We start from the raw sequence: 12,426 nt of genomic DNA, 5'->3' as shown, positions 1-12,426 counted from the left end.
TACAAATCCCAGAGACTAGAAGACTTATTTTCGCAAAGGACCCTCACAACTGGGAATAAACCCCAAAATTTAACAACTTGTTTATTTTTTTTTTTTTTTTGGTAAAAGTAAGTTTGCCATGTTAACAAAAGCAGAATAGTTTTATTTAGTGTTCATCTCACACCTTCGACAGCTGCAGCTGTCAGGCACAGAAATACAGTATTAAAATAAACTGAACAGAGTTGCTCATTGAAAAAAATCACACTATGCAAACCTGTGGATTGTAACATCAACAGTATAAAAAGTAACAAAATTGGAATTTTTAATTTTTTTAAGCTTTTAAAGATAATAGTCCAGGCTATAAAACTATATAAGCATTGAATAAGAAATGTTAAAGTCAACAAGTCTACAACAGATACATCTTGTAAAAACTCAATAAATTATATATATATTTATAATATCTAGTAACATTTGAAATCATGCACAGTTTTGTACATTTTCTTTTTTCAGTACAGGAAAACTCAATGCTTCGAGTACTTGGAATGTACACAATTAGCAGACATTTGTAAGAAAATACAAAAAAATTCTTTTTTATTCCAACAAAACAAAAATCTATAGAAATCTACCTTCTCAAACTTCCGTTGAAGTAACCTCAAACTATAAATTATTTTTTTTAGGATAAGGATTTTGTGGCTCTAAGGACGAAAAAAAAAATCTTAAAATGAGATGCTGTCATCCTGTTATTCTGAAACATTGATATGTAATATGCACCAGAGAAAAATGGAAAGAAAGAATTCAGGATGCAATTTGCCTTTCCTCTTCGTGGTAGTAGATAAAGTCTTCTGGACAAAGAAACTCCCACCCACAAAAAAACCCCAGCCCAAATCGCCCCCCTTGTCAGCTTGATCCACGCTAAAATTCCCTAGTTCACTCCTGTGGTTTTAAACAGCTACCTGACACTGACAAAGAAAACAGCACAGCATTTTAAACACAGAAAATCAGGCATCACTGGCATTTTCCAATGTGTTAGGTGCAAAAGAATTACGCAGTCGTTGCACCTCTCCTGCAAACAGTGTCACTCTTCTTGCTATTTTGCTCACATGGCATTTCTGAAGCCCAAAATACAACGGTACTGGCATGGGGAAAAAAAAATTACCCCGCATCATCCAAAGTCAACATTTCGCTTTGCTGCATACTTATTAAATCGACCACAAAGAATACCTTCATTTGAAAATAGAAAAATAAACACCCACGCCCCCTTAACGCACAGTGGTTAAACTGATGGAAGAATTCTTGGCCCTGTTTTTCTGAAATATGTAAAAATCATCTCTCTGCTGCTATTTGTTTGGTTTAACCACTGGTGATGTATTGAAAAATAAACTTACCTTTGCTCACTGCAATCCAGGATAAACTAATATTTTTTTAATGAATACATATATATATATTTATAACATTAAATGTAATTTGTTAAAGGACTGTACATCTATACATTCTTTCAATATTTCCCATAAACACAAAAGAAAAACTTGATTAATATATTTTTTCTCCATTTTTAATAAGTTAAGAAAAACACCCTTAAGCTCGGTGAAATTTAAAGTTTACAGTAACGCTACGCTATTTAAACCGATGAACAGATATGTTAATGTCTATAAATAACTTTACAAATATACATGTTAAGGTACAATTTTTAAAACAAAACTGTGAAGATATAAAACAAACAAACAAAAAATCTTTTCTTTTGCCCAGATCAGTATATCCTAGATTGCAATGCTCATATTTTGAGACTCTCTCTCAGTACTGCTTTATGTTGCATTAGTATTATACATTCTTTTTTTTTAATATATTTATTTATATATATACAGGATATATTTATAGATATATACACAGATTCTCTGGAATAAACCTTTTTGATATAAGTTAAAGGCTCTTGCCTACAGGTACCCGTAACTTCTTTCTCCGAGTCACTGCACATAGATGGAGCCAAACCGCTGGCGTCGAGGGGTGGATGGAGGAGCTGCTCCCCTCCCGCTCACCCTTGGCAAGCAACAATATGCAAACCCCCAAAAGCAAGACTTTTTTCCCCAAAACGGCTGTTCCCAAAGGTTGGGATGTGGCTTGAGATGCCGTGTGGGCACCCAGAAGCCAGGTCCCCCGCCGCTCTCAGATGGGTGATGCTCTCCTCCCCGGGGACCCCCACGGCCGCCGCTGGGTCTCTGCCCGTCCCTGGGGGCTGCTCCCGCCTCGGCACGGCCCCATCGCTCCCAGCCCAGTGCAAGGGCCGGCGGCCGCCGAGCCCGGCCAAAGCGCCGCCATTTCAGATGACTTGACCGTCTTTTTATATTTTTTTTTTTTTCCTTTCTCCATGATGATTTGCATTTTACTTGATTTTTTTTTTCTTCTTCCAAAAAGGATTCCTTCTATGTAGCTGGGCAGTATGATCATGAAGCTATAAAAACGACGACAACAAAAATATAGATATTTTTATAAATATATGAATCCCTGCAGGCAACGTGGCTTTTCAGCTCCACCAAAAAGGTTCATGTACAGATTGCATAAGCAAAGAATTTCTACATTCTTTACACTTTTTTTTTGTTTGTGTTTTTTTTTTTTAAAAAAAGGAAGATCTTTTTTTTCTCTTCTTCGTATTGCAGGCACAGAACGGCTACTCTGGCACTCGAAACGCAAGTGCGGAGGCTGGGAGGTCAGCATCCCCCAGGTTCAACATTCTGCTTAGTAACAAAAAAAAAAACGCCAAATGAAAAATAAACCAAAAAAAAAAATCATATATGATAGATCATCTTGGCAATAGATTAGTTCCTTCAGGCCAAACAGTGCTTCTTGACTTTTTATACAGCAAACGGGGAAAAAAAAACCAACAAAAAAACCAACCAAAAAAAAGTTAATTTTTTTTCCTTTTTACCCTGAACAGCTCGACAACACAAATCTCCGGGCACCACCACGCAGTTCCACTGGAAGATCCTTCACTACGGTTTCGTCCTCGGCGCCCCACGTTCGCGCCTCCATGGGCACGCTGCCTGCCCGTCTATCTGTCTGTCCGTCCGCCCGGAGGGGTCCTCACGTCCGGATGACGCCGTTGCAAGGGGGGTGCTTGGGCAGGCAGGGCTCATCGGGCAGCAGGTCATGTGCAAAGACCGAGTCATCCCCCGAGGAGCAGGTGCTGTGGGTGTCCTGGCCGGCTGGTGAGTACTGCTCGAAGGGCACCGAGAGGTCCAGGTACTCCTGCCAGGGCGACAGACCCATCAACGCTGGGTGCCACCCGCCGGGGACCGAGTGACCCCTCCCCGTGCCCACCCCACCACACTCACGTCGGTGGACGTCACGGTGAGGACCCTGTCCAGGTCTTCCACCAGCTGCTTGAAGGTGGGCCGCTGCGAGGGGACGGCATGCCAGCACTCCCGCATGATCATGTACCTGCATGAGGTGAGAGGGGACTGTCACCCATGGTTGGGCTAAGCGGCGCCCACCCACCTGCCCACCCACCCCCAAATCACCTGAGAGGACAGCTATGGCCAACGCAACTTCAGCCATGGTGGCTTTGGTGCGTGGCCAGCTGGGGGGGAGGAGGAGAGTTTTGTGGGAGGGTTTTGTGGAGCCATGCTCCTCGTTACTGATCATCTCATGCGTGTCCGCACTCTCAAAGCAGGAGGAGGATCTGTCCTAAAGATGACACACCAGAGCTACAACCCCAACTCGCCACCCGCCAAATGAGGGCAGGCGCGTTACGTCACTCAGCAGTCATGGGCTGAGCCGAAATGAGTCGAGGTGGGTGAGCCTACGTGGAGATGGCGGCACAATCTCATAGCGGGGATGCCCCAACAGCCCAAACCACGGCCTGGGGTGGTATTTGGATGCAGAGGGAAGGGGGAGCAAGGCGAGGAGGTCACCCCCCATCACACACTCACAAATCATGGGTGCAGTTTGCGGGTTTGTCCATCCGATGGCCTTCCTTCAAGAGTTTGAAGAGTTCCTCAACAGGAATTCCCGGGTACGGAGACCCTCCCAAAGTGAAGATCTCCCATAGTAGCACTCCAAAAGACCAGCTGGAAACCAAAGAAAGATCTTTAAAATTCAATGAGCTTTTTTTCCAAGCCCCCCCATATCCCCTCCCCACCGCTCAGCTTTATTTCTGTGCAGCCATGCATAGCTAACAAAGTCATCAATAGCATGACTAATTGCCTAGGCCATTTTTACTAGTTACTTGGAGATCTCTGCTGATCCAACTCAATAGCAAAGAAATCCCAGGCACCAAGTCTGAAATTGAAATGAGCATTTAATCAGATAGGTGACAGCCCATCTATCACCCCCAGCTCTTTGTTAGGTCTTCCACCAGCTCCACTGAATGGAACAAATCAAATTATTCATGCACAGCTTCACTGAATTGCAGGCTTGGAACCACAGGCCACTAATTGTGCAAGCTGATACCAAAACTTGCTTGTTACGACACTCATTTCACTGGCCGAGCTGGGAGAAAAATACCCCAACAAAAATCAGTGGAGCACTAATGTTACACACTCCAGTCCCACAGCTGCGCTCTGGTTAGAAGTCCTCTTTTTCAAAAATATCTTTTGCCTTCTTCGTTTTCTTTTTAAAAACAAGGATTATCTGTCTCTGTTTCGCTTTCACGCACGCTTGCTCTCCTGTTCTCTAGCTTTGATTTATCTGTCATGCCTGCTGCAGCATTACCTAAGCATGGAAACTATGATTTAAGATCAATAAAAGCCAAAGTATGTGAAAAATACAGAAATAGAAAAGATTCATTTGTCCAATTGCAAGCGGCGAGCCGCGGGGAGCAGGCAGGCTGGCTGCTGAATTATTGTAAAAATGCCATTATCAACCAAATATTGAAATAAAAAAGCTGGTGCGCATGCTGAGCTACTTCAGCCCTTGCAAAGTTCGGATGGGATACAGATTTACATGTAACCCGGGCTCTGCTGTTTGCTTACTGTGCAGAGGCACCAAAATGGACACGACAGGATTAAGAAAAATAAAGGTAAATAAATGAAGCGGCAGAATTAATCTGAGAATATATTTGTTGAATATTCTGTGATCAACTCTACTAAAGGCGGACAGAATATTTCAAGCTCATCCCATGTAATCCTCTGAAGCTAACTGTCTGGGGCAAAGCATGGAGGAAGCTGAGGGTAATTTTTTTTTGCATGGAGGTTTTTTTTGCACAATTTTTTTTCACTGCAGGATGAATCACCTCATCTATAAACTGGACAAGAAATACCTGCCTACCTTCCAATAATTTCTCAGCAGCTCACTAGACATCCTTGGATGAAAGCAACTAGATAACAGTAAAATAAAACCACGTGTGCAAAGCTGCAGCTTGGAATTGATTCCTTTGCTTTTGCATCCCCTGGCACCTCAGCAGCGAACGAGCCCTGCTCGTGCTTAGCAGTATGTTTGTCTTTAAGATACTATAGGCGTTGATTTCCCATCATTTTATTTTTTTAAAAAGTGCGGGTATGCTTACACATCGCTCTGGTGAGTATAGACCCGGTCAAACAAGGCTTCTGGAGCCATCCATTTCACAGGCAGCCGACCCTGTAATTAGGAATACAATAGGAACATCCCATCAGCATATTCCCCCAGCCACAACGGCACCATCTGAATCTTCTTTTCTAATCCAGTTTGAAATATTTTCATTAACAACCACATCTGCCTTCCCGGTCACTGGGCAAAGCGGTAGTGGCCACATATAAACAGATTAGAGCATTTGATCCCTGGATCTTCGCTGACAATCTTTGCAGTAAACGCTCTCTGTAGAGGACTGTATTTCACTGCCAAGGCAGGTTTAACGTATCAGAGCATCTAAATCTTTGCATGGGAACAGCATCCATTGCTCATAAATGCAGTGAGCTCTGCAGCAGAAGACGGGACACCACTTTCCGTCTCTTTCGTTGGAAGAAGCAGTTTGACTCCAAGTCCAAACCCAGCTTAGGCTGAACTCGAAGGGAAATTTCCAAGAGTGAAGGCAAGGGCCAGATCCTCTAAGAAACAAACCCTGATCCTGCTGGAGGCTAAAGGAGGAGGCCTGATCCCAGGTTTCCAGGGGAACATCCTACATCAGGGTCATAAACATGGGCTGTCACATGTGAGAAATACAAGATTAGAAAGACTAGATTAATCATAATTCTTTTGGGCTTTGCTTGGCCCCTGGAGGGAGTGAGAAAGGACTGGTTTGTATTTGAGGCATAATTTGGCTATGGGAGGGCTTTGTCCTCTTCTGACCCACTGTCTTACCGGGGGAGACAACCAGAGATGGGACATAGGCAGGATGCACAAATGGGATTATGCTCTCAGCTGTCCAACACAGCTGAAACAGGGAAAATCCATCTGATTTACGATTAAAATTCCCAAGAATTTTTATTAATTTATGATTAAGAAATCCTGGCAATTAAGAGAGATTTCTGATACGATATTGGAAAGGATCAGTATGGGCATGGTAGGCTTTGTAGGACTGCCTAAACATTTAGACCCCTTGCAGTTGCAAGACTCTCAGGTTCTGCAGTACCCTCAACCTCTTCCACTGCCATCTCCACACTATGTTGTAGTTCTGGCTTCTGCTCTTTCCCTGCAGAGCACTGGGACGTGCTTTGTTCTCTGCAGTGCGGCAGCGATGGGAAGGATGTCCCATGGACTGCCCAGAGCTCAGCATCTGCTGCAGGGCTTTGAACCATGACACGGGTTGTCTCTCTAGCCCTTCATTCCTAAATTAATCCCTAGAGAAAATATAAATGGCTCCACGACTCAGCCCTTGGCTGGGACCATCTTCTCACCTTTGGCAGTGGAGTCAAGGAGCTCAGTTGTAAAAAAGAGAGAGACATGCATGAAAGCCAGGTAGCTCCAGGAATACAAATAGTAACATTCCTCTGGGAATCCCTCAAGGGCTCTGGTGGGACCAGAGGTTGGCTCCTTGGGAACTTTACGAACAGTACTGCAGCAGACTGGAAAGTGCTCCATTCCCCTTTGGTAAAACCCTTGGTTTCTCTTAGTCTAAAGCCTCCTGGCTAGAGCTGAGACCTCATAACCAGCTGCTAGCAGCAGCACTATCTGTCAGGAAGAAAACGGATGGTGGGGACCAGCCTATCTACAGTCCCTCACTAGGTGAGGCCACCGGCAGATTTCTTCCTCCTAAGCCCCTCTAGAAAGGGAGATGTGGGACAAGGGCCACTTGCTGCAGGGATGACCGAATTCCCTGCCAGAAGGAGAACTGCACGTGCTTGGCAGCTCTGTACTTACATTGGTGGTTTTCTTGTAATAGTCGATGTTGTGAACGTCTCTAGCGAGGCCAAAATCAGCTATTTTCATCACATTGTCTTCAGTGACTAACACGTTCCTGGCTGCCAAGTCGCGATGAATGCACTGTGAAAGGTGAGCAAGTCAATAAATAAGAGCTTGTTAGCTGCTCGCGCCTGGAACCAACAGCACCGTGTGGTTTATGAGCTGCCGTTTCATTGACTCCCAAGCTCATAAAGCTGTGGGCACTGCTTAACTCCTCGCTTTCTGTGTCACTGCCCCATCATGCATGCTCGGTGGGAGCCACCTCTTAGCAACACCTAATCGGTGGCCTCAGTGCTGACACAGCCACGCGCCTTTTCTCTCCAAAGGGGATGCACAGATGAGAAAGCCAACCCTCCTCTTCTGTGGGTGCCTACTGGGATGTGAAGCTGTCTTTCTGCCCTGCTTCCTCCAGAAAGGGGAGTGCAGGCTGATGTTTCAAGGAAAAAAAATCCTCAAATTAAGACATCCCCAATGCATCCAAAAGACACAGAATCATAGAATGGTTTGGGTTGGAAGGGACCTCTAAAGGTCATCTAGTCCAAGCCCCAACATCACAGTTGTTAGCTGAGAAAGAAGCTAAATTAGCCTGCACTGTGCAGAAAGGGAGTTTAAAGCCACCACGAACCATCCACCCTGAACTGCGGTCACAGGACAAACACATCTGACATCTGGAGCTGAACTTGCTCTTGCCGTAGTGCTCCCTGCCTGCAAAAAGAGGTCATGCCGGCTGGTGCATAGCTTGGTGAACCCAAAGCCTGATTCTCCACTTGCTGATGTCAGGGTAAATCAGGACTAATCCCAGGGTATGATGTAAGCAAACGCAGCAGCCGGCTCAGTGCCAGCAAAGCGCTCCCCAGGGAGCATCCGGGGCACGGCCATGCATCGAGCCAAATCCACTGCCAGCTCCAGTCCCACTGGGCCTATGCGTGCTGGTGACAGCCCCAAACACAGGAGCTACACCCAGGATCTCAGCTTCCTCCTGAGTGCTCTGCATCTTTAGCGATCTCAGAAGGGAGATGGGGGGCACAGGGGTGCACGCAGCTCCTGACTGTTGTCTAACGTAACGTCTCCCACAGTGGAAGCTCACAACTTGGTGTGATGTTCACCCTGACCACTGCTGCCCAAGCCTCAGGATCGCACATCTGAAAGACAGTTACCTCTACAAGTGGCAGAGGTTGAATTGGTGAGGACAGGCACCAAGGTCTGGGTTGCTTGTGCTTTTATACGCATTTTGGGGATGCTAACGGGCCTGCAGGTGACAGTGAGGGCTGTACAGCTGCGTGGTTCATGGATGCAGCCAGCATACGGGAACTTCTGCATACGAATGAAGCCTCCAGCAAAAAACCCAGAATACTTCATAAGGGAGAAGCCTGCAACGCTTTGCCCGAGGTTGTCCTACACACACACACAGCATTGCATGCCTTTGAACACAGGAGACTGACCAACGCTTCTACCAAATGAGGTTTCTCAACTCACTTTCTGAGATGCCAAGTACTCCATGCCCCGGGCCACCTGGTAGGCGCAGGAAACCAAGTCTTTAAATGTCAACTGCTCCTCGGGCAGCTTGCAGGTGTCGAAGGAATAGTCCATGCCAGGTGGGCGACGTGCCCTGAGGTATTCCCGCAAGTTCCCCTTCGACGCATATTCCACCAACACATAAAGCGGTCCTGCGAGCGAGAGCACATCAGCATCCAGCGGAGGAACAGCATGTGCTGCCTGGGGGCTAGGCTGACCACCGAAATCTCATCTGGGACATTCTGGGCAGCCAGTGAGTAATTGCATAGAAGGGACAGTCAAACCTGAGCCTCCCACCACCCTGCGAGTACCGGGCTGCTTTGCTACCTACCGTCCTGTGTGCAGGCACCGAGGAGGTTAATAATGTTTTTATGCTTCCCAATCATTTTCATCATTTCCATCTCAGAGACCAGATCAGAAAGGTCCTTGTCTGTGGCATCATCTGCAGAAAGCAAGAGAGGAAAGCACAAAAATGTCAGGAAGAAAATAAGCATTTTGGGAAGTAGTTAATACAACTGCTGCATAGCCATGTGGAACTTTGATGGGGAAACAGTACTCAAAATATGGCAGTATTTGTTTTTATTCTACTTCGGAAAGAAGAATCAAAATAAAACCGAAACCTACTACCATAAAAAAAGGATAAAAACCCAAATAAATGGAGATAAATGTTCATATGGAAATCAATAAAGCCTTTCACCTTCTGTTTCATCCTGGTAAATATTAAAAAGTCAGCTTTGGTACCTGTGATCATTTTCCTTTTCTGATTGTTTCCCTCCCTCGTCTTCAGGGGCAAAGAGTTAAGGACGGTGGAAGGTCAGAGCTGGGAAAGGGGCTACAGGAAGGAATGTATTTTTTGCATGGAAAGCTGCAATTTTTCTACAAAAGTAGAAAAATGGAGGAAAACCTCCCCAAATTAATGCTTTGGTTTGGAAAGATGGAAATGTTCCTGCTTCCAGAAACAACTTCAGAATGGACTGAAGGAAATGTAAATTAAATTAATCCTTGTCTCATAAGAAATACGATTTTTTTTAAAGATGTCACCCCATACAACCTCAACCCCGGGCTGCTCACTGCTGGAGCATTTGCCCTGCTTGCTCCAGCTGAACTCCTCAGGGTGATTTTGTCTGTGTTGTCTGTAGTTACTGTGCGCAGGGGAAGGATGGGAAACAGAGACTTATCCGGAGATGCCCAGCAACTCCCCCATTTTTGGCCTCCCTTTAGCCTCTAAGGAGTTTGGGATCAAGTTTCTTCAATGAAGAAACTCCTCAAGAAGGAGTTTGTCAACTGAATTTCTCCAAACTCCACCTGAGCTTGCTGCATAAGCTTTTGCTACAACAGGCAGCGCTGGTTATGGGAGGAGTAAGGAGTGGGCTGATTCATGGAGCTGGCTAGAAGTGAAGGGGGTTCCCCTTCTTCTCAGGGATGCTATTACCCCTTGGTAGAGAACTGGGTTAATTCCCAGTCCCTCTTTCTGAGGGGAGTTGCACTTTTAAGTGCTCTCCAAGGAGACAGCCCTCACCCCCAGGCTATGTGGGTGAAGGGGAAGAAAGGCTGTTCTTGCTTTCTTCTATTGTATCTGTTTGTATAATAGACTTAAAAGACAGAGAACGAAAGGAAACCCCAGTGCAATATGCTGTTCTGTCCTCTGTGGACTCCCCATACCTTTTAACATCTTGACAGCAACCGTGATAGCCTTGTTTGGCTTGTCCTTATCAATCCCAATTGCTTCTGCCATCACCACTTGGCCAAAACACCCCTCGCCGAGCGGCTTCCCCAGGGTCAGCCTGGAGGGAGGAACAAGCAGGCACGTTAGTGGGTACCAGGGTGGTGACACTACCGGCAGGCACAGGGACCCCGACCCGTAGGTTGACTGACCGAGAGCGTGCCAATTCCCACTTGGGATCAGGAGGCAGTTCCAGCTCGGAGACGTTGGCCAGCATCGGCCCGTCGCTGGAGGAGAGACGAGTGATCCGGACCAGGGGCGTGTTGGAATTCATGGAAGAGTTGGACTCCAACGACACCTGCTTGGGTAGAGCAAATGAAGTGTTATTGCCAACTGTATTCCTAGGGAAGGCAGTGCCTGAGATGGATCACTGAGGGGGTTTGAGCTATCTTTGCCCAAGATTGGTAATTTCTAAATGGAAAATCTGCTCCCCGCCCGCCTCCACCTCTCCCCCCCATCCTTGCAGAAATGCACTGATCTAGGCACCTGTGGTCAGGTTTTTAGCTGGTGGAAAGGAGAGACAGGTCGGCCAGTGCCCTCCAGCAGGCAGGAGGTACAATCCATTCATTTGTTCTACGTGGATCTCCATAGCACGTACAGGCTACGGAGTGACTTCTGTTCTGGCACTGTAAATGCCCACCATGAGCTTGCAGCCAAAGCTGTGAAATCCGTATCCATCACTATACGGTTTTACATGGTGCCTTTTGCTCCTGCCCCTCTGCAATTACAGGCAGCAGAGCATCTCTAACTGCATGGAGAAAGAGGACCCTCTCCCACCTCCATGAGAACTGGTTCAAGTCACCAGTGACCTCTGTGAAAGCAGGACTGAGCTCAATTGAACACGCTCTTGCTTCCTAAATCCCCGCTCCACCAGGAAGCCTGGACTAAACTGGTCCCCTGCAAGATGCACTTTCTGTGGCATCCACGGCTGCACTGCCAGCCCCTCTTGGACAAGGGTGACAGAAATGCGGCTGCTTGGGAGCTGCTCATGAACCAGAGTCAGCTGCCACCAGCTACTGCTCCACTGGAACAGAAACAAACGAATAAAAGGGGTTAAACTCCTAGACTGCAGCCAACTCATGTCCCTCTTGGGCAATGTTTTCTGGTAAAGCTTCTCACCTAGAGAGAAAATTTCAAGGAGGGGGGAAAAAAAAAAGAGGGATGACCATAGGGGGAATAGGAATCTTGTATCTACTTTCTGTTACCTGTCTCTTGAGTGGAAATTTGGAGACTTTCTGTACAGTGGGGGTGTTCATGGCTTTTTTGTTTGGCATTTTCATCCTGCAGATAATCACAATGACCAGCACCAGGATGAAGAGAACAAAGCCAGTGCCGTAACTGAGAATGCCAGCGTACACTGAGCCTGAATCATCCATTTCCATGAGCTCCTCCGCTGCGGGGTGACAAGAGACGGCAGTCAGGATGGGGCGGGCAGCTGCCCGCACGCAACTACACACATGCAGCACAAAGAATTTGGGGAGGACTTGCTCATCTACGCCAATTTGCTGAGTCACTTCAGTGAAGGGACTCTCCTAGGCCAGTGGTTTTCCACCTGTGGCTGTAGCTAAAACACTAGTTTCGTTTTCCTTTTTTGGGGTAATTTTACTGCCCTTTGATGCAACCCTGAGGTTTCTAAGAGCCTTCAGCCCACAGGTTGAAAACCACTGCTCTAGGCTGAAGGCATGTTCACGTGTCTGTGCTGTCCCTCTGACCCAGATCTTGCTTTCCCCACACATCCACACCACATAGCTGGATGCCTCGGATGTGCAAAGGCTGCAGGACTGGCGTTTGCTGCACTTTGCTGATTTGGCTTCTCCAGCAAAGAGTTCCACCAGACCAGTGCCTGCCCTGAGGGACCAAGGGGCTCAAAGGGCACCCAGGGGTAAGGCATCACACAGGGA

General features: G+C 46.6%; 1 protein-coding gene across 1 annotated transcript in view; it reads right to left on the bottom strand.

Moving 5' to 3' along the window:
* Positions 1-871: 871 nt before the first annotated feature.
* FGFR3 (fibroblast growth factor receptor 3) overlaps positions 872-12,426 on the bottom strand; it is a 57,307-nt gene continuing 45,752 nt past the window's right edge. Inside the window, exons 8-17 of the mRNA XM_050895480.1 lie at positions 11,731-11,918; positions 10,678-10,826; positions 10,465-10,586; positions 9,134-9,244; positions 8,764-8,954; positions 7,246-7,368; positions 5,477-5,547; positions 3,903-4,040; positions 3,306-3,411; positions 872-3,219 (exon numbers count right to left, since the gene is read on the bottom strand). Of these exons, the coding sequence (XP_050751437.1) occupies positions 3,055-3,219; positions 3,306-3,411; positions 3,903-4,040; positions 5,477-5,547; positions 7,246-7,368; positions 8,764-8,954; positions 9,134-9,244; positions 10,465-10,586; positions 10,678-10,826; positions 11,731-11,918 (1,364 nt within the window). The 3' untranslated portion in view covers positions 872-3,054. The remainder of the gene's footprint in view (positions 3,220-3,305; positions 3,412-3,902; positions 4,041-5,476; positions 5,548-7,245; positions 7,369-8,763; positions 8,955-9,133; positions 9,245-10,464; positions 10,587-10,677; positions 10,827-11,730; positions 11,919-12,426) is intronic.

This window comes from Gymnogyps californianus, chromosome 4, assembly GCF_018139145.2.
Source record: "Gymnogyps californianus isolate 813 chromosome 4, ASM1813914v2, whole genome shotgun sequence".
NCBI lineage: Eukaryota > Metazoa > Chordata > Aves > Accipitriformes > Cathartidae > Gymnogyps > Gymnogyps californianus.
This window is presented reverse-complemented; position numbering and strand designations above follow the sequence as displayed.